At 39.5% G+C, this 23,600-nt stretch overlaps 1 protein-coding gene across 1 annotated transcript in view; it reads right to left on the reverse strand.

The window, feature by feature from the left end:
- The window catches only part of OBSCN (obscurin, cytoskeletal calmodulin and titin-interacting RhoGEF), a 141,327-nt gene that overhangs the window by 104,167 nt on the left and 13,560 nt on the right, over positions 1-23,600 (reverse strand). The window contains 5 exon segments of the mRNA XM_023537737.1: positions 1,586-1,861; positions 4,950-5,225; positions 6,463-6,738; positions 9,597-9,872; positions 10,967-11,242. Of these exon segments, the coding sequence (XP_023393505.1) occupies positions 1,586-1,861; positions 4,950-5,225; positions 6,463-6,738; positions 9,597-9,872; positions 10,967-11,242 (1,380 nt within the window).

Consider the following 23,600-nt stretch of genomic DNA (forward strand, 5'->3'; position numbering starts at 1 on the left):
TATATATATATGCCTTACTGTTAAAGTGTACAGCTGAAACTTATTGAATTTCATTAACCAATTCCACCATAAAATAAATTATGTTTTTTAAAAGTGTGCTTACTACTGTATATATATGAGATGATGAGTATTAAATAAGCTTATTGCAATAATCATTTCACAATGTATGTAAGTCAAATCATTATGCCGTACACCTTAAACTGTAGTGATGTAAGTCAATTATATCTTAATAAAACTGAAAAAGAAGAGTGAAAAAAAAGAGAGAAGAAACTCATCATACACCTTAATTTGCATAGAATTTCTATCTTAAAGAAAAAGAAATACTGCTTAAGCAGAGGCTCCACAGTAAGTCCTTGGTAGCAAAGCATGTAGATGTCACAGAGACTACTTTTTCCTTCCCATTCCTAAGTTTATAAATGTAACTCGAGGAGAATTCTACACTGAACATCCAAACTGAAAACAAAAACAAAATGTGTTTGCTTTAAAACACTAATCTTAAATTATCACAAATATCTACCAATATCGTTTATTCCTTTTTCCCTTTGCACAAAAAACAGCAAAATATATACCTATATTTTGTGACATGTGGGTAACACAAAGCATCTATATCCTTGAAAAGGAAAGAATAGTGTCCCAGACACCTCGAATTTGATATCCCAACATTCACTCTTGAGATAATTCCAGGTATGATTATGTGGCGAAAATGTCTCCTAACCTAGTTTCAGTGAAACTGAAACATCTCTCACTGGCAAGAATCGGCATGAGGAGCTGAGTGATGGCATGTAGAGGTGGCCAGAAGACACGATGAGAGAAAATTTATATACCCAAACTGGAGACACCTGGTCTACCTCAGACCCCAAGCATCAGGTTAGGCCAGAGTCCTTGACACCAAGGACCACCAGGAAGACTGTGGGCAGGTGCTGAGACATGCGACTGAGTGTTACTATGCGGGCCCCACCCGAGGTTTACAGAGCAACCCTTCTTTTGATGCTCACCACTCCAATCAAGCCTCCCTTGGCCTAAAATTGGTATGAAAATGGGAGATGGAAAGATTGGAGACGTAAAGAGATCAAGTGTAAAGGTAAGTGTACAATCTGCTGAGGCTAAAAGCAAGCCCCAACACCTCCATAGAAGGCTAACGTAACATCCCAAGACTCACCTGTGACATCCAGGAGGAAGGAGACCTGCTGGTCCCCAGTCTCACAGCTGTGAAGGCAAATGTGCGGGTGCAGCTAGACCAGTCTCAGGTGAGGTACATCTGGTCTACCTCAGCCCTATGTGCTGGATAGGATCAGACTCCCAGATACCCAGGACCAATGGTAATTGTGAGGAGGTGCTGGGGAAGGTGACCAAGCATTGAATATGGACACACCATGAAGACATACAAGAAGGGCCCTCTCTCTTCTGTGCACACCCTTCCCATCCAAGGTCCCTGGGCACAGCCGTGGGTATACAAATGGGAGGTAGGAGAATGGGATATGTGAAGAGATGAGATCTATTGGAGAGGGCACCAGGGTCTATCTGGACATAAGCCAGTCCTATTGTCACCTGCGATCGAAGCTAAAACAGCAATGTGAGAACCCACCTGTGACATCCAGGTGGAAGGAGACCCTCTGGCCCCCGGCCTCGCAGCTGTACTCCCCGCTGTCTGCCTTCCCAGCCTGCTGCAGTACCAGCCGCCGGACGCAGCCCTTGGTCTCCATGTGTACCTTCGAGCTCCCACTCAGCTTCTTGCCGTCCTTGTACCACGTCACCTCTGTCTGCGCCTGGGCCACCTCGCAGCTCAGCGTGGCACTGGCCCCCGCTTCAGCCTGCACCTCACTGCGTGCCTGCTGCTCCTTGGCAAACACCAGCATGGGCTCTGGGGACAAGGAGGATGTACGTGGTCAATGACACCCTCTAAGTCAGGAGGACGGCACTGAGAAAGACTACACAAGGAGGCGGGAGGCCTGGAAACTCCTCCAGGCACTGCACCAGATGGTAGCCTGGAGCAGCCCCATTGCCTTGTCAGCGACAAGCAGCACACTTATCTGCACAATGACCACTGCCCACATGGCCCTTCCAAGTGGGGACACTGTGAGAGACTCTCTGGAGCATACGGCCTCTAGGAGAGGGACCGCAGGGCCAGGAGGCATATACATGCGCCTTCCCAGAAGACAGACACAGAATCTCCCTGGCAATTGTGGAGGGCGTGTTGCCACTGTAGTTCAGTGGAGTTCCCACAGCTCCCTTCCACCTGCTCTCTGAGTTGTCACCCTGTTGGCACCCAGGGGGAATGAGTTGTACTCCTGTGGCTATCTTTTAGATTTTTTAAACTTTAAAGTAGTGCACATTTTCTGATATTTTTGATCATTAGTTTTGCTGGTGGTGATGTTGCTGTTCAATATTTGAGCCCCTTTCAATATAATTGGCTTTCTCTTCATACTCATTTTAGGGGCTCGTTATTTATTTAAATGCTAAAGAGTAGAAGGTTACGTGTGCTGTAAAAATCTTTCCATCTATGTGTCTTGCCATCGCACTTTTTCATGGTGTCTTCTGATAAAATAAGATTCCTAATCTTAATATAAACAAATACATAAATTTGTCCTTTGCATTTATGTCCTGTTTACAAAGTCTGCCATCACCTTGAGGTCATGAAGTCATCTACACTTCTGCTAAGAGTGTTACCTGCCAAACTGAGGTCTCTAACCCACCTAGATTAATGTCTGCATTTGATGTGAGGGGCAGTTCCAATTTTATTTTATTTTCATATGGTTAATGATCTTAGCATCATTTATAAAAAGACCTCCTAACTCTACACCTGGCACTAGCAACGTGGGAAAAAAACAAAAAGATGAAGGGTATATGCATAGACCGCTGCTGAGGGCAACATTTCATCCCTTCGGTCCGTTATGCATCTGCATTTGCACCACGTTGTCTTCATCACTGAAGCCCAGTGATAAGCCTGGTACAACAAACGCTGTCACCCTGCTTATCTCTAGGACAGTGCTTTGTAATCGATCTGTCAGCATCCATCCCCATCAAAAGCACTAGCTCCGATCTTGTGTAGGAATGAACAGCTCTGAGTCCCCATAGCTTCTGTTTTCTCCAGATCTTCCTACTGTCTCTCAAAAACATGTAATAATTTTACCCACTTAACACCCTTAAAGTCAAACCTCATTTATTAGATCTGGAATTAGAAAATGGTATTGTTGAAGCTATGGTAAATCTTTTAAAATATCATTTTCTGAGTGTTTGTTGCTAGCATATGTATATGAAGTGTTTTCTGTATGTCGGTTTTTTTAACGTGATAATCTTTCCCAAGTCTCTTACCAAGTCTAATCATTAATCTTTTGAATTTTCTGAACTGATAACCATATTATCTGTAAATTCTATCTTTTTAAATTTCACATTTAATTAAATTTTAATTTAATGTATCTTATTTTCCATCCTTATTGTGTTGTCCAATGTTGGACAAGAGTGGTGACCGAAAGCCTCTTATGATGTTTCTAATCCCAAAGTCACATCTTCTATTTTCAGTGATGTTAGTTGGTGTTTCCTGAAGTACCATTTTCCAAATTAAGGAAGAACATCTTTATTTATAGTTTAAGAATTTTATATCATAAACTGATGCTAAATTTTATCAAATACTTTTTTAGGAGACATGATGATAAATTTTATCGAACATTTTTATTCTGCCTTTGTCGAGATAATAACATTTTTCTCTTTCATTAAGTTGATATCATGCATTATTTCGATCTAATATATCTATCGTTAAACCGACTATGCATTCTTGGACTATGACTCCCATCAATGTGTACTGTCCTCTTCATATGTTGCACAATTTGGTTTATTAACATCTTGCTTAAGATTTTGGCCTTGATATTCATAAGAGATTGGCCTATAATTTTAATTCTGCATATTTCCTCATAAGTTTTGGTATCAAAATTATGCTATCTACATAAAATGAGTTAGAGACTGTATATCCTTTGTCTATCATCTAGAAGAATCTCCATAAACATAGAATAATTTCTTTCCAGAATATTTGATATAATTTATCAGTAGAGCTGCTGGTCTTAGGCCTTTCTCTATGAAAAGATTTATTACTGGTTCTGTTTCTTCAGAGCTTATAGGACTGTTTGAGTTTTCTATTTCCCCTTGTGTCTGTTGTGATATAGTTTTCTAGGAATTAGCCACATGTTACAACTTTCGAATTTTTTACCTAAAAAAAAATTGTCATATTCTCTTTAACTAAAGTTCCCCAAAGACACAAAGCATGTTTTGGTATCATACACACCCACAAACCATGGACACAGACACAACACCACACTGTTTTGTGGTGGCACCTGGGAGTCAAATATGGGATTGCAGCCCATCTCTATTTAACATTAAGACTCTCTTAACAAAACAAACAAAAAAACAGTACATTTATTTTTCAGCCTTCTCTCTGAACCAACCAAGGAGGCACAGACAACACACATGAGTCATTAGGAAACGCTATGATGTAAGTGTTACTTGGCCAGTCAGGCTACTGCCACAGGAGCTCACATCTGACAAAGTGTGCCGGTGTGGCGCAAGCTCCTTGTTCCACTCCATGTCTAATCTATATATCAGACTGCAAAAGGGTTCCACACAGAATGTTCTAACAGGAGACATGTCCACAAGTGAGAGTCACGTGGTCTACTGCAGACTCAAAAGCCAAGCTATGAGGACTCCGGAAAAAAAGAGAAAACCAGACAGGTGCTGGGAACATACAAAACATTATTGTATGGAAATATCGCTCAAGAACATAAATGGCCCTTCTCCTTCCAAACACACCCTTCCAATCTAGCCACCCTTGGCCCAGTCATAGGAGGACAAATAGGCAGGAGGAGGATAGGAGATGTGAGAGCTTCAGAGAAGACTAGGGAGGATCTGAGCTCAACATTGGTCCCATCAACTCCAAAAAATTCAGGTCTCCAAGAACCTACCTCTGACATCCAGGTGGAAAGAGACCCTCTGGCCCCCGGCCTCGCAGCTGTACTCCCCGCCGTCTGCCTTCCCTGCCTGCTGCAGCACCAGCCGCCGGACGCAGCCCTTGGCCTCCACACGCACCTTCGAGCTCCCACTCAGCTTCTTGCCGTCTTTGTACCACGTCACCTCTGTTTGCGCCTGGGCCACCTCGCAGCTCAGCACAGCGCTGGCCCCCGCCTCAGCCTGCACCTCACTGTGTGCCTGCTGTTCCTTGGCAAACACCACTACGGGCTCTGGGAACAGGGAGAGGTGCACAGGGTCAATGACATCCTCTGAGTCACGGGGACGGTACTGGGGAAAGGACTACACAGGCAGGCAGGAGGCCTGGAAACTCCTCCAGGCCCTGCACCAGCTGTGTGGCCTAGAGCAGCCCCACCACCCTGTCACAACAAGCAGCTCATTCATCTACACACTGTCCGTTGACCTATGCAAGGGTCTTGGCATCTGTACACACCTAAAAACCCTCACATACAGGTACACTAACAACTGCTGTGGTGGCACACAGGAATAAGTGTGAGACTGCAGCCACCCTTACATAAAATTAAACCCTCCTGAGAAAAGGAAAATAAAGTTAGTTCATAGACTTCTCTGTGAACCGGCCAGAAAGGCTCAGACACATAGTGACCAGCAGTAAATGCTGTGACATCAGCTTTACCACAGACCCCACCCTCATCGACCAGGTGCGACCTGCCACACCTCCCTATTGCTTTCCAGTTCTAAACTCACAGATCACACTCCAAGGCAGTCCTGGCATACAGCGCCCTAACAGATGATAAAAGGGAAATAGGTTTGCTTTGAAAAGAGAATTCCAGACAGAATGTGTGCATCGCAGGGGCTCTGCCACCATCTCTGCTCTTCGTTGATTTTGCACAGATGCTGCAGTCAAACATCTCTCTCTACTTTGCTACATATGGTGCAGAGAGAGCTTCCATATTGTCATGCCTGGAGGGAAGAGTTCCAGAACCCCTAAACCTCAGCTACACAAGTTCCGTCTTGGGAGCATCCCAAGTGTATCAGGTGACTGAAAATTTCTCTTCTCCTGCTTTAATGAATTTGGACAGCTCCTAATAGTGAGAACCCACACATGGGGCTGAGTGAAGGCAGACATGCGGGAACAGGTAGACCAGCCTCAGGTGAGGAACATCTGGTCTACCTAGGCCCAACGTGCCAAATAGGGCCAGAGTCCCAGACATCCAGAATCAATGGTAGTTGCAAGGAGGTGCTGGGGAAGTTGACCAAGTGCTGAATGTGGACACACCATGAAGACGTACACAAAGGGCCCTCTCTCTTCTGTGCACACCCTTCCCATCTAAGGGCCCTGGGCTCAGCCGTGGGTATAGAAATGAGAGGTGAAAGAATGAGGTATGTGAAGAGATGAGGTCTAGTGGAGAGAGCACCAGGGTCTGTCTGGACATAAGCCAGTCCCATTGTCACCTGCAATCAAAGCTAAAGTAGCACCCAAGAACTCACCTGTGACGTCCAGGCGGAAGGAGACCCTCTGGCCCCCGGCCTCGCAGCTGTATTCCCCGCCGTCTGCCTTCCCCACCTGCTGAAGCACCAGCTGCCGGGTGCAGCCCTTGGCCTCCACGCGTACCTTTGAGCTCCCACTCAGCTTCTTGCCGTCTTTATACCATGTCACCTCTGTCTGGGCCTGGGCCACCTCGCAGCTCAGTGTGGCGCTCGCCCCCACTTCAGCCTGCACCTCACTGCGTGCCTGCTGCTCCTTAGCAAACATCACTGTGGGCTCTGGGGACAGGGAGGGATGCACAGAGTCAATGACATATAGTATGTGTGTGTGTGTGTGTGTGTGTGTGTAAATGCTAGAGCACTGACAGTTATGTGTGTTCTAGTATCTTCCATATCTGCGTGGCTTGCCTTTTCATTCACTTATGCTATCTTCTGATGAATCAACATTTTTATTTTTAATGTACTCAAATATGGAAAATATTTTTATTGTAATTAGTGCACTGTGCTCTGTTTCAGAAATTGTTCCTTGTCCTTAAGTCATTAAAAAAACATGCCTTCATCTAAACGTTTTATGATTTTCCCTTCTCCAAGGTTCGTAACCCAATGGAGTCGACTGTGTGCTGAGTCACTGGTCAGTCTTTGTTCCATATGATGGAATGATCCAGATGCCATTTATTAAAACCATGCTGTCTCCACTCCTCGCACAGTATGTTTAAAACAGCCAGGAGAATGGGGTTGTCCAGTCACAGTCAGTATGCGCTGAGCACACTGTTCTGGTCCTTAGATCTGTGTATCTGTCTCTGCGTCGAGACACCGTGATCCTTGTCACTGTACTTACAATGATCACAGCACCCGGTCCAGTAAGTGTGTGTCCTTCACTCTCCTTCAAGAGTGTGTTCACAGTCTGTGAGAACTGCTTGTTAGTTTTCAAAGTCCCCCCACAACAAACGTTGCTGCGGGTTCTAATTGTTAGTGAACACTGTTGATCCTTCTGGAGATTTTTATCCATCTATTTAGATCTGTTGACTGTCTCTCAAAAATGTCTAACCATTTCCCCCTGATCTTCTCAGCACCTTCTATTGGACTGGGAATTAGAAACATGATAAATCTGATGCTACTGCAACTCCTTAAAAAACTTTCATTTTCCAAGTGTCTGTTGCTAGTACAGATATAGAAATGATTTGTTTATATGGATTCTATACTCAGTGATCTTTCTCAACACTCTTACAAAGTCTAATAATTTATCTTTTGGGTAAATCATATCATCTGTGAATTTCACTGTTGTTTTTTCACAGTTTATCTTTTACTTTATTTCCTCCTGGCTGTACAATGCTGGACAAAAGCGGTGACCGTTGGCTTCTTCTCCTGGTTTCCTATGTCACAGACAACACTTGCAAGCTTTCACTTTGTGTAATTAGCAGGTTTTCCTTTGGTATCATTTATCAAGTTATGGAAGGTCTGTTTTATTTATAATTAAGAATTTTATGGCATGAATTGATGCTAACTTTATCAACATTTCTTCTAGATTTATTAAATTGTATAGAATGCTTGAAGTGATCACTTCATTCAGTCTGGCATCCTGGACTATGTACCATCTTCTTAATACAGTACTGAATTTATTTTGATAATATTTTGCTTCAGGTTTTGACATCCACAGGAGGTTTGCCTATAATTTTAATTCTCCCTATTCTCCTTGTCAGATATTGATGATACATGTTATGCTAGCGCCATGAAATAAGTCATAGACTGTACCTCTTTTTCTATCTCTAGAAGAATCTTCATGAACATGCAAAAATTTCTTTCCAGAATATTTCAAATAATTTTCCAGGAGAGTCACTAGGGTTTCAACTTTCTTTATGAGAAGATTATTTATTATGGTTCTATTTATTTAAAATGTTATAGGACTACTTGAGTTGTTGAAATCTTAAGTCACTTTTCATACAGTTTTATAAGAATTTAGTCAATTTGTCAAATCTTTTTTAATTATTGTAAAATAATTTATCATATTTTCCTAAAATCACAATAAAAGATATATGCAGTGAATCTTTTGGTATTATCCATACCCACAAATTACTGTATATAGATACAACACCAAACTGTTAGGTAGTGACACCTATAAGTCAATGAGGAACCACAGTGTACCTCAATTTGAGGTTAACCTCTCTTAACAAAAGAAAAATAAAGTTAATTTACAGACATCTCTGTGACCCAGCCAGAGATGGACAGACACACATGAGACATTAGGAAATGCTATGAAATAAATACTGTTTTAGCAGTCAGGTGCTGTCAGTATAGCAACTGGTCTTCAACAAAGCATATGGTGCAGGAGAAGCTCCTTATTCCTCTTATGTCTAAATCTACACTTCAGATTCTGAAGGGATTCTGACATAGAGTGTCTAATAGGAGACAAAAGGAAACCAAGATGTGCTCTACAAAGAGAATTCCAGACTTCACACGTGCCTATCCGTGACACACACCTGCCAATCCTCTGGTCTTTACTTGGCACAGATACTGCAAGAAAACAGGACTGAGATTTTGTGATGCGAATGTAGAGGTAACTTCTACATTCACGTGCAATGAAGGAAGAGTGTCCTAAGTAACTAAAACTTTGCTAACCCACAGTTCAGTCTTGGGATAAGTCCAAGTGCGATTGGGAATACCCACACCCAGGAACTTGCCTTTATTCTGGTTTAATGAAATTCAAACATGTCTCCCTAGAGTAAATTGCACCTGTTGCTGGGTGTGGGTATTTGGGAGCTGCCAGGACATCTGAGAGGAGGAAATTCACATAACACAGGTAAGAGATACCTGGTCTATCTCAAATGCCAAGTGCAAGGTAGAGCCAGAGTCCCAGACACTGAGGAAAAGCCAGGAGGTTTTAGGCAGGTGCTGGGAACTAGGACTGAGGAAAACTGTCTGGGGCAGCACTCATGGTGTACAGGAACAGCTCTCCCTTTCGTTCACACTCTGCCATCCAGCCTCCCCTGGCCCAGCCATAAGTATGAAATGGGAGATGAAAGGATGGAAGGCCAGAAGAGATGAGATCTACTGGAAAGAGCCCCAGAGTATAGCAGGCTGTAAGACAAGTCTATCATTCTCTACACAGGAGACCAAGTTAGTGTCATCAAAGAACCCACCTGTGACATCCAGGTGGAAGGAGACCCTCTGGCCCCCAGCCTCACAGCTGTACTCCCCACTGTCCGCCTTCCCTGTCTGCTGCAGCACCAGGCGCCGGGTGCAGCCCTTGGCCTCCACGCGCATCTTCGAGCTCCCACTCAGCTTCTTGCCGTCCTTGTACCACGTTACCTCCGTCTGCGTCTGGGCCACCTCACAGCTCAGCGTGGCGCTGGCTCCCACCTCAGCCTGCACCTCACTGTGTGTCTGCTGCTCCTTCGCAAACATCACTGTGGGCTCTGGGGACAGGGAGGGACACACAGCATCAGAGATACAAAGTTGGTACCAGACTATGTCACAGGCACCAAAGCTTCAGAGTTCAGTGAAGTTTCTCCTTGGAGTCATGTGCCTAGTAGGGTATTAGTGTCCGGTGGGGTGTTAGAGCTGTGTTTGCAAACATGTCTCCTGTCACAGAACTTCAAGTGTACATTTGCGAGATGTCCCAACCAAGAACAATTCCTGCCTGAGGGCAGCTGAGGTTATTATGGCATCTGTCACTTCCATTCATTGTCTTTCCCAGGTGACAGTCAGCTTCTGTGGGCAGGACGGGTTGGTTACTCTTGTACCTGCAGAGTTTGGCACATGGTATGTCCTCCAAAAACTAATCTACATTTTTTCTAGGTGTAACTCACACATAATGTGTGCTAATTTATTTGTACAGCTTAATGAAGTTTAGGCGTGCCTATCCCCACGCACTCAAACATATCAGCAAACCTAACATTTCCAGCTCCTCATCCACTGATGATCACTCCCTCAAAAGTCACCACCATCCTGAACTCTGTCACCAACTACTTTTGCCTGTTCTTTGATCTCATGTGCACGAATCATGTTATATGTCCTTTGGGCCTCTTTCTTTCCACTCAACATAATGTCTGTCTGACCTAACATGTTGTTACATGGAGCAGCAATCTGTTCTTGTGCATTGATGTACAGTATTCTATTATATGACATTATGATTTATTTTTCCTTTTCCTCTTGTGGTTCATTTGGGTTGTTTCCAATTTGGGGATATGACGAGTAAAGCTGCTATGAATACTCTTGCATATATCTTTGGGTCACATGGGTAGGGACATAGGTAGACCTGCATCTGGGCTTTAGTGGACATTTCCAAAGAGCTTTCTAAACTGTACCCACTTACATTCCCATCACCAGTGTGTAAGAGTTTGGGTTCTCCACATCCTTATCCACACCCAATACTGTCAATTTTGTAAAGTTGTATATGTTCCGTTAAACTCAAATGAACACATATAGGATCTCAGAGGTGGCACCCCAACACACCTTCATGCCCTAATAATTAACCTAAGGAACATAAGAAAGACTTCAAGGAACTCACCTGTGACATTCAGGTGGAAGGAGACCCTCTGGCCCGCGGCCTCACAGCTGTACTCCCCACCATCTGCCTTCCCCGCCTTCTGCAGCACCAGCTGCCGGGCACAGCCCTTGGCATCCATCCGCACCTTCGAGCTCCCACTCAGCTTCTTGCCGTCCTTGTACCACGTCACTTCTGTCTGGGCTTTGGCTACCTCACAGCTCAGTGTGGCGCTGGCCCCTGCTTCAGCCTGCACCTCCTTGTGTGATGGCTGTTCCTTGGCAAACACGGCGGCAGGCTCTGGGGGCAGAGAAGGACACACAGGGTGAGATACAATCAAATTTGTAGAACCAAATGAGGAACCATATTCTGGATTTCAAGACCACAATGCTCCAGCCACAGGCCTGGGTTTCCCAACACAGACAACTTCATACTTAGAAGACGCATAAGGCAAGGGACAGGTTTGGTCTCAGAAGCTGAAGCCTCCCAGTTCAATAATTTCCAAGATGGTATATGTTACAATTGAGTCTCTGGAATCTGTTTGTCAGCTGTAATCTCATAGTTACCCTTACAAAGTGAGGCATAACTTGTGACCTGAACATCAAAGCATAGGTATTTTCAAGGAGAATTTAGTACATAATGACACCAAGAACAGACAATATTTGGACTCATATGAGCACTGGTAGAAAGGATTGCTAATGTAGTCTGCAACTTCTAGCATGCCAGTCACTATCAATGTAATCAAATCCTTGGCCTTGGGATCAGATGCTGTATTTCACTAACTTACTCCTTTTGTTTCATATCACATTGTTCTAGGCCCATTTTGTTACTCTATATAATTTTCCTTTTTTTATGAAGTATATCCACTGGTAATTCTTTCAGCAAGATTTTGTGAATGGCAAATTCCCTCCATCTATTTTCTGAAAATCTTTATTTTACTCTTCCTTTGGAGTGATAGTTTAGTGGGATACAGAATTCTAGATTGGCGATTATTTTTCTTCGATACCTTGAAGATATTGCCATTATTTTCTGTATTCTTAATTGCAGTTGAGAAATTGGCAGGGAGGATAACTGTTGGTTCATAAATTTTTTTCTTCTTTCTGGTGGTTTTTAAGATCTCCTCTTGGATTTTAGCCTCCTGTGGTTTACTATAATGTGAACTTGTTTTCGTTACATTTCCAATTCTTTCTCATGAGTCTTGAATTTTAAGATTCACATATTTTTACCATTTTAAAAACTTCTATGCATGATTTCTTTTAGTATTTCATCTTCCTCATTCTCTCCAGTCTCTCGTAGAAATCCTTTTAGACATATGTGTGGTCTTCTGCTGCTCTTCCCCAAATTTATCATGATCTCTCATTTTTTATCTGTGATTCATTGTCAGTAATTTCCTCAGGTTTATCTTCCCATTCAGTAATTCTAAATCTAATTTGCTGTTTATCCCTCCACCAAATCATTCATTACAAATGTTGTATTTCTCATTCAAGTGGTTTCATTTGGGCAATAACCACATACCTATTAGTAATTACTTTAAGCATATATAGACTAACTGTACCAATCAAAAGACATAGGGTGGCTAAATGGATTTAGAAAAAAAAATAAGACCTGTGCATATGCTGCCTAAAGAGACTCACTTTAGATCAAAAGACACACACAGACTAAAAGTTAAGGGATTAAAAAAAAAAATGGTATTTCATGCGAATGAAACAAAAAGAAAGCCAGGGTAGCAATACTTATAGTAGATAAAATAGACTTCAAAACAAAGAGACAATGAAGGACATTTCATAATGATAAAGGAATAATCCAACAAGAGGATATAACTCTTGTAAACATCTACACACCCAATATAGAAGCACATAAATATATTAAGCAAATATTAACAGATATAAAGGAAGATATCTACAGTAGTACAGTAATAATAGTAGGAGACTTCAACACTCCATCAATGGATAAATCATCCAGACAGAAACTCACCAATGAAACAGTAGTCTTAAATGATACATTAAGCCAGATAAACTTAATAGATATTAACAGAACGTCCCACCTAAAATCAACAGAATATACATTCATCTCATATGTGCATGGGACATTTTCCAGGATAACAATATGTAAGGCCATAAAACCAGTCTCAACAAATTTAAGAAGCCAGAAATCATATTAAGCATCTTCTCCAACCACAATGGCATAAAACTAGAAATCAATTACACACATACACAAAAAAAATAACTGGAAAAACACAAACATGTGGAAACTAAACAACATGCTACTAAATAATGAATGTGTTAACAACAAGATTAAGGAAGAAATTTTAAAAATCTGAAGCAAATGAAAATAAAAACACAATGATCCAAAATCTATGGGACACAGCAAAAGCAGTTCTTAGAGGGAAATTCATAGACAGGTCTACTTCAAGAAACAAGAAAAATCTCAACTAAACAATCTGACCCTATACCTAAAGGAACTAGAAAAAGAACAACAACAAAGCCCAAAGTGAGTAGGAGGAAATAATAAAGATCAGGGTGGAAATAAATGAAATAGAAACTTAAAAAAAAATAGAAAAGACCAATGAAATTAAGATCTAGTTCTTTGAAAAAATAAACAAAATTGATAAACCTTTAGCCAGACTAATCAAGAAAACTACATGGAAGTTCCTCGAAAAATTAAAAGCAGAACTATCATAGGATACCACTTCTGAGTATTTATCTGAAGAAATCTAAAACACTAACTTGAAAAGACATATGCTCCCTTATGTTTTATTGCAGCATTATTTACAATAGCCAAGATACAGAAGCAACCTTAGTGTCTATTGATAGACAATTTGATAAAGAAGAGGTGGTACATATGTACAATAGAATATTACTCAGCAAGAAATAAAGAATGAAATCTTGCCATTTGGAACAACATGGATGGACCTAGAGAGAATTAGTGCTAAGTGAAAAAAGTCAGACAGAGAAATACAAATACCATATGATCTCACATATATATGGAATCTAAAGAACAAAATCAACAAGTAAAACAGAAAAAGACTCATAGATACAGAGAACAAACTGATGATTGCCAGATGGGAGGGCAGTTGAGGGGATGGGTGAAAAGGGTGAAGGAATTAAGAAGTACAAATTTGGAGTTATAAAAACAGTCATAGGGATGTAAAGTACAGCATAGGGAATATAGTCAATAATATTGTAATAACTCTGTATGGTGTCAGATGGGTACTAGACTTACTGGAGTGATCGCTTTGTAAAGTATATAAATATCTAACCACTATGCTGTACACCTGAAACTACTATAATATTGAATGTCAACTACAGTTGGCCCTAGAACAATGCATGTTTGAACTTCATGGGCCTACTTATATTCAAATAACCCACAAAGTTCAACTGACTGAAACTGACCTGCACTCTTCTGACCTGTGTTGTCAAGAGTTAACTGGCAGATGGGAATCCGTGCATGTGGACAGCTGACATTATGTATATTTTCAACTACACAGGCCCCTAACTGTGTTTTCCAAGGGTCAATGGTATAATTTAAAAATCTAAATAATAAAAATAAAATAAAATAAAATAAACAAATAGATAAATAAGAAGTAAAAAAAAAAAAAGTTTCATTTGGTTCTTTAAATCTGCCTAGTTTTTTCCTTAGTGTTTCACTCTTTCCTTGTTTTCGAGTCTTCCATATATCTCTTTAGTCATTTGTGCTTATTTTAGATATTCTTTCATATTGTTGTTCTACCACCTAAAGTTCCTGGCACCCATTCTGATCTTTTCTGGAACTTTTGACTAGTTTATTTTGGATTCTTTCTCTGATCCTCAGATACATTTTTGTTGTGACAGCGTCTTTAGCAGGGTTTCTTTATTGGGTGGAAATTCTGTATGTCCTAGGGTGGGGGGTGGGTACCCTTCCTGAGTAAGTACTCTTACCAGGTACTCCAGGGGTACCTCTTGCCTGGATCCCCATTTTAGATTAACTTAGTCTGGGAGTTCCTAGCAGTATGAATTCAAGCCCCAATCCCAAATCAAGAATAGGTTTCTATTTCTTAGGGGAATTTTTCCCACCTGAGTCAAAGCAGACAAACAGGAGCCTTGTCACCTCCCTGAACTGCCGGAAGATGGCTTTTCCGGTCCATATTTTCCCAACGATGTGGCTCTACAGTTTTCCAGCTTTGTCCACTGCTCTCCGCTCCACTTGCCCACCTCTCTCGGGCCTAAGCTCTTGCTGCATTTGCAAGCTGGTGCTTCCAGAAGTCAGGCTCTGGTCGCTGGAACCAAAACCCCCACCAACTGCGCACCAGCTGATTTTTTAACTCTGCCTTTCCAAATGAGATCATTCCATTTCATACTCTGGGCACTTTCTGCTTTGGGAACACTTCTATGATTCCCTCTATACACAGGGGACCCCGAAATCTGGAAGCAGGCTCCTCAGCTCTGTCTCTCAAGACCTAGGTAAGGAAACCTCAAATATTCAGGGAGGATAGAGAACATCCCACTTATTCTCCATGCTCTCATGCTCCAGGCCATGAAGGCTGAAGACCTTTAAAGCCCGAAGAGAGGGAAGCATTTCTCGCCAAGTGAAGGAGTGCTGGCTTTGAAAGGCAGGGGTGAACCGCACTCATTTTTCTCTTTCTGTTCTCCTGCCACTGGGCTCTGACACAGAACTAAAAAGGTAGAGATTGACAAAATATATTTTTTAAAAAATAATAAACACGTTGTCTACAAGAGACTCACTTTAGAACCAAAGATACAAATAGGTTGCAAGTGAAAAGATGCTCCAATCAAATGGCAACCAAAAGAGACCTGAAACGGTTATACTAGTGCCAGGCAAAATAGACACACTAAGGCAAAAAAAAAATTACAAGACATCGCACACTGATCGCATATTTGTTTTCATTATATTACGTATTGGTAAAAGGGTTAATCTACCAAGATGTTATGACGACTATAAGCATAAGCACAACTAACAGCAGAGCCCTAAAATACATGAAGCAAAAACTAACAGATCAAAGGGAGAAATAGACAGTTTTACAATAATAGTTGGAGACTTCGATACCTCACTTTCAATGACAAATAGAACAACTAAACAAAGGTGAATAAGAAGTAGAGAACAACACTATACACCAACTAGACCTGACTGACTTATACAAGACACTCCACCCAATGACAGCAGAATATACATTTTACTTAAACACACATGGAACTTTCTCTAGCACAGTTCATATGTTAGGCCATGAAACAAGTTTCAATAAATTATAAAAGACTTAAATCAACAAAGTATCTTTTCCAACCACAACGGAATGAAGCTAGAAATCAACGATAGAAGAAAAACTGGAAAAAATCACAAGTATGTTCAATTTAAGCAACATATTCTTAAACAAAGAAGAATTATAAAGAAAATTAGAAAATAATTTGAGATAAATGAGAATGAAAAGACAACATACCAAAATTTATAAGATGCAGTGAAAGTGGTCCTCAGAGGGAAAGTCAAAGCTATGAAATATAGGCCTATGTTAAAAAGATCAGAAATCAATAACTTAACTTCACATGTTACGAAACTAGAAAAAGAAGAGCAGGATAAACCCAAAGTTAGAAAAAGGAAGGAAATAACGACTAAAGCAGAAATAAATAAAATAGATAATAGAAAAATAGAAAATAGAAAAAAAAACAAGGAAAGCAAAAGTTGGTTCTTTAGAGATTGCAGCAAAACCGACTGACCATTAGCTGGACTGACCAAGAAAAAGAGTTTAAAGACTCAAATTATTAAAATCAGAAATAAAAGTGGGGATATATATCAATACAGGCCCTACCAAAATAAAAAGATTATAAGGGAATCCTATGAACAATTAAGTTTTACACCAACAAATTAGATAACCTAGCTAAAATGGACAAATTCATAGAAAAACACAAAGTTTACATCAAAACTGACTCACGAAGAAACAGAAAATCTGAACAGATGTATAACAAATAAAGGGATTTGATCTGATCAGTAGTCAAATACAAAATAAAAGGCATCCATTTCAGAAATGAAGTAGTAAAATGACCTATATTTACAGATGAGATGGTTTCGTGTATAGAAAAGCTAAGTAATCCACAAAAAAATAATAAAACAGCTAAGAAATGAATTCTGCAATGTCATGAGATAAATACCAATATTCAAAAATCAATTTGATTTCTCTACATTAGCAATGAACAATTTTAAAATGAAATTATGAAAATTACATTTACAGTATCATTAAAAAGAGTTAAATTCTTAGCAATAAATATAACAAAAGGGCATGTTTTGTACACTGAAAACTACAAAACATCACTGAAAGAAATTTGAAAGACCTAAATAAATACAAGGATATCTCATACTTACAGATTAGAAAACCAATATTGTTAAGATGGCAATACTCTCCAAATTGATCTACACATTCAATGCAATCCTCCGCCCCAAAAAAATCAGCAAAATATTTTGCAAATTTTCTTTCTTGCAAAATTTAAAAAGATGATCCTAAAATTTATGTGGAAATGCAGGGGGCCTCGAATAGCCAAAAACAATTGTAGGGGGAGGGGGAGAACCTAGTTGGAGGACTCATATTTCTCAAGTTCAAAACTTCCCACAAAGTTACAGTAATCAATGTGTGTGGTACTGACATAAGGACAGGCATATAGATCAATGGAATAATAGAATTGAGAATCTAGCAATAAATCCATACATTTATGGTCAATCCATTTTCAACAAGAGTGCCAATAAAATCCAATGGAGAAAAAAAATCAACAAATAGTGCTGAGACCATTGTATATACACATGGAAAAGATCAAATGGAACTCTATCCTCATACTATACACAAAAATTAACTCAAAATGGATCAAGACCTAAGTGCAAGAGCTAAAACTAGAAAACTCTTAGAAAAAAACATAGATGTCAGTCTCTGTGACCTTGGAGTAGGCAATGGGTTCTTAGATATGACCCTGAACACACAAGTAACTAAAGAGGATAAACTGGACTTAATCACAATTTTAAAGATTTTTTTTGCATCAAAGGACACAATCGAGAAAGTGAATATGAGAAAAGATTTTCAAATCATATATCTATAAGGTTCTAGTATCAATATATATAAAGAACTCTTACAACTCAAAGATAAAAAGATAAATAGCCCAATTTAAAAAAAAAAAAACAGGCCAAGTATTTGAATAGACATTTCTCTAAAGAAAATATACAAAGGGCCAATAAGCACATGAAAAGATGCTCTACATCACTAGCAGCTAGGGTAATGAAAATCAAAACCACAATAAGATACCATTTCACAGTGGCTACTAGGATAGCTATATATTTTTTAATGAACTAAAAACAAGTGATAAGCAAGGATGTGAACAAAATGGACCTCTCACACATTATTGGTGGAAATGTAAAATGGTACAACTACCATGGAAAACAGTTTAGCAGTTAAACACGAAATCACTATATGATCCAGGAACAGCAAGCAAATTGAAAATATATGTTCACACAAAACCTTGTATAAGAATGTCCACAGAAGTCAAAAAGTGGAAACAACGTGGAGACGGGTCCAAGATCACAGCGTTTTGGACGTTGAGTTCGCCCTCTCCCAAGAACACATGGAATGCACACCTATATTGAAAGCAAATCCTCCTGAGACAACTGTGAGCCAATTTCAGCTTCTGCATAACAAGCAAAAGAGATGGCACAGAGAAGTCTGGGGAACTGCAAGAGCCTGAGGGAGCTGAGGGCAAACCCCAGACCACAGCATCCAGGGAGCGCCATTGTTCACATTTCCCCTGAATGAGGACAGTGGGCGGAAGCCCCATTCATATTTTTCTGGCTGACATGCAAGGGCGCTGTAGCACATCCCCAGCCACTCATCCTGGAGCCAGATCCAGTGGAAACCAGAGGCCACCACAGCTATTGGTGCATACTAGGGGCCCCTCCACCCAAACACTAATCCAGTGGGTGCAGCGGGGTGCTGCTTCACATACTCACTGGGCTGTATGCAAGTGGGCTCCCCAAACTAGAGAGAGTATGGAGCCAACAGAACACTGCAGTACCCACCTGAAGGGCCACCCTATCCAGAAAAAGTGTGGAGATAGTGGGGCACTGCTGTGTGTGCACATGGGACTGCTCCACAAGAAAAAAGGGCGGAGCTAGCAAAATTCTGTGGCACCCACACTTGGCACTGCTCTGTGCAGGATGAATGAGGTGCCACTATGTGTGCTTGGGTGCCCCGCCAAGAGAGAGTGCAGAACAAGGGCAGTATGGCTGTGCATGTACCTAAGGCTTTGCCAGTAGGCCAGGCTGCCCCACCTGGAGAAAGGGCAGAGCTAGGCACGCACACAGACTGGCTCCACCCAGACCTCACTTTGACTTTGGAAAATTGATGTAACAGGGCACACAAGAAATAAGAAAAATCTCAAATAAACAACCTAATGTTTCACCTTAAAGAACAGAAAAATAAGAACAAATGAAGTCCAAAGTCAGTAAAGGGAAGGAAATAATAAAAGTTAGAGCAGAATTCAATGAAATCGAGAACAAAAGAATAAATTAATGCATCAAAGAGCTGGGTCTTTGGAAAGATTGATAAAATTGACAAGCCACTGGCTAGACTAAAAAATAAAAGGAGAAAAGACTCAAACAAAATCATAAATCAAAGAGGAGAAATTACAATGGACACCACAAAGGAATATAAAAGAATACTATGAAAGGCTATACACCACCAAATTTGGTAACCTAGAAAAAATGGAAAAGTTCTTAGAAATATATAACCTTCCTAGACTGAATTGAGAAGAACTGAAAAACCTAAATAGAGCGATGAACAGTAAGAAAATTGAGTCGAAAACCTCCCCAAAAGTAAAAAGTCCAGAATCAGAAGGCTTCACTAGTGAATTCTATCAAACATTCAAAAAAGACTTCATACCTATAAATCTCAAACTCTTCTGAAAAATTAAAGAGGCACTACTTTCTAACTCATTTTATGAGGTCAACATGACCCTGATACCAAAATCTGGGAAGGGTAACTCAAAAAAAAGAAAATTACAGACCAATATCTCTGATGAATATAGATGGAAAAATACTAAACAAAATACTAGCAAATTGAATACAACAATAAATTAAAAAAGTAATACATCATAATCAAGAGGGGTTCATTCCAGAAGCACAAGGATGGTTCAACATACACAAACGCATTGATATGATATATTACATTAACAAAATAAGGAAAATCATATGAGATATCAATAGATGCAGGAAAAGCATTTGATAAAACATCCATTTATGATTAAAACACTCAATAAAATGGATATAGAAAGAAAGTAGCTCAATATAATAAAGGCCATATAGGATAAACCCTCAGCTAATATCATACTCAATATTAAAAAACTGAACAATTTTCCTCTAAGATCAGGAACTAGACAAGGATGCTCAATCTCACCACTGTTATTCAACATAGTACTGGAAGTCCTAGTGAGAGCAATCAGGAAAGAGAAAGAAATAAAAAGCATCAAAATTGACAATGAAGAAAATTGTCACTTTTTGCAGATGACATGATTTTATATATAGAAAATTCTAAAGAATCCACCTAAAAACTATTAGAAACAATAAACAAATAATGTTGCAGGATACAAAATCAGTGTACAAAAATCCATTGTGTTTCTATATACTAGCAATGAAATATCAGAAAAAGAAATGAAGAAAACAATTCCATTTGCAATTGCAATGAAAAGCATAAAATACCTAGGAATAAATTTAACAAATGATGCGAAGTACTTATACACTGAAAGCTACAAGACTGTTGAAAAAATTGAAGAAGACACAAAGAAATGGAAAGATATTCCATGTTCATGGATTGAAAAATCAACACAGTTAAAATGGCCATGTTATGGAAAGCAATATACAGATTTGATGCAATCTCCATCAATGGCATTTTCAAGGAAATAGAACCAAAAAAAAGCATCAAATTTGTATGGAACCACAAAAGACCCCAAATACCCAAAGGAATCCTGAAGAAAAAGAGAATAAAACCAGAAGTATCACACTCCCTGACTTCAAATTATACTACGAACCTACAATAATCAAAACAGTATAGAATCAATAGAAGAAGAGACACAGACCAATGGAATACAATTGAGAATCCAAAATTATAGGCAACTAATTCACAGCAAAGGAGCCAAAATCATACAGTGGAGAAAGGAAAGCCTCTTCAATAAATGATGTTATGAAAATTGGAAAGCCACATGCAGAAGAATAAAACTAGACTACTATTTGACACCATACATAAAAATTAACTCGAAATGAATTAAAGACTTAAATATAATACCTGAAAAAATTAAATACATGGGAAAAAACATAGGTACTAAACTATGAACCCTAGTCCAAGAGGATTCTACAAATTTGACCCCAAAGACAAGGGAAGTAAAAGCAAGAGCAAATGAATGGGACCACATCAAACTAAAAAATGTCTGCACAGAAAAAAAAAAATGAACAAAACAAAAATGCAAGCAACCGAATGGGAGAAGATATTTGCAAAAAATGTCTCCAATGAGAAGGTACTATCCAAAATTTATACAGAACACATACAACTCAACCAAAAAAAAAAAAACCTGTTAGAGGACCTGAACATTTTTCCCAAGAAGCCACATAAATGGCCAAAAGATATATGAAAAGGTGCTCCACTTCACTAGCTATTAGAGAAATGCAAATCAACACCACAATGAGATACCAACTCACACCTGTTAGAATGGCTACTATCAACAAGTAATAACAAGTTTTGGAGAGGCTGTGGGGAAAAAGGAACCTCATACTGCTGGTGGGAATGTAAACTGGTACAGCCACTATGGAAAACAGCATGGAGGTTCCTCAAAAAATTAAAAATAGAGCTACCATATGACCCAGCAATACCTGTTCTCGGTATCTACTTGAAAATTTTAAAAACATTAATCTGTAAAGATATATACACCTCTATGTTCACTGCAGCATATACATGGTAGCCAAGACATGGAAACAACTGGTGTCCTTTTATAGATGACTGAATAAAGAAAATGTGGTACATATGTACAATGGAATATCACTGAGCCATAAAGAAGGATGAAATACTGCCATTTGCAACAATATAGATGGATTTTAAGAGTGTCGTGCTAAGCAAAATAAATCAGAAAAGGACAAGAACCATACGATTTCACTCATATGTGGGATATAAAACAGAAAGTTACAAATGAACACACAAAACAAACAAACTCATAAAAACAAACAACACAAGTGTGGTTACCAGAGGGAAGGGGGGTGGGGGGAGGATGTAGAGAGTAAAGGGGCTCAAATATATGGTGACAGAGGGAAACTAAACTTTGGATGCTGAGCACACAATGCAACACACAGATGATGTATTATAGACCTGTATATTTGAAATTCATATGATGTTATTAACCAATGTCCCCCCAATAAATTTTTTAAAACCTAATCAGATATGAAGAACACAATACCTGAAATGAAGAATACATTAGAAGAAATCGACATCAATTAGTTAGTACAGGAGAATGGATTAGCGACCTAAAAGACAGAATGGTGTAAATCACCCAATGAGGATAGTATAAGAGATCTCTGGGATAACATCAAGAGCCCTAACATTCACATTATAGGGATTCCAGAAGGAAAAGAGACAGAGAAAGGTGCAGAAAGAATATTTGAAGAAATAACAGCTGAAAACTTTCCTAATCTGGGGAAGGAAACAGACATCCAGGTCCGGTAAACACAGAGCTTTCCAAACAAGATGAACCCAAAGGGGCCCACACCAAGACATATTGTAATTAAAATGGCAAAGTTAAGGATAAAGAGATAATCTCAAAGGCAGCAAGAATGAAAAAACAAGTTGCCTACAAGGGAAACCCCACGAGGCTATCAGCTGATTTTTCAGAAGCAACTTTGCAGGCCAGAAGGAAGCAGCAAGAAATATTTAAAGTGCTGAAAGGACTAAACTACAACCTAGAATAATTTATCCAGCAAGGTTACTATTTGCTCCTGCAAGCAAAAACTGAAGGAGTTCATCACCACTGAACAAACTGTACAGGAAATGTTAATGGGTCTTCTTTATGCAGAAAAGAAAAGGCCACACAAGAAAAAAGAAAATGCAGGAAAGAATAAAAATCTCACTGATAAAAGCAAATATACAATAAGCACAGTGAATCATCCATTTAAAAAGCTAATAGGAAGGTCAAAAGACAAGAGTAGCAAAATTAACTATCACTATAATAAATTATCAGGAGATACACCAAATAAAAAGATATAAAGAGCAGATATCAAAGATATTGAAAACATAAAGAGCAGAGAGAGGGGAGTAAAAATGTAGTGCTTTTAAAATGTGAATGATCTAAAATGCCTATCAGCTTAAAACAGACTGCTATTCAGATGGATATATATAAACCACATGGTAACCATAAACCAAAACCTACAAAAAATACACAAAAAAATGAAAAGAAAGGAATCCAATCAAAACACTAAAGAAAACCAATAAAGCAAAAGGAAAGAGATCAAGAGAAGGAACAAAGAACAACAAAAACAACCAAAAAACAATTAACAAAATTGCAATAAGCACATACCTATCAAAAATTACTCTAAATGTAAATAAACTAAATGCTCAAATCAAAAGACATAGGGTGGCAGAATGTATTTAAAGAACATGGCC

The sequence above is a fragment of the Pteropus vampyrus genome, unplaced genomic scaffold (assembly GCF_000151845.1).
Source record: "Pteropus vampyrus isolate Shadow unplaced genomic scaffold, Pvam_2.0 Scaffold197, whole genome shotgun sequence".
In the NCBI taxonomy this organism is placed as follows: Eukaryota; Metazoa; Chordata; class Mammalia; order Chiroptera; family Pteropodidae; genus Pteropus; species Pteropus vampyrus.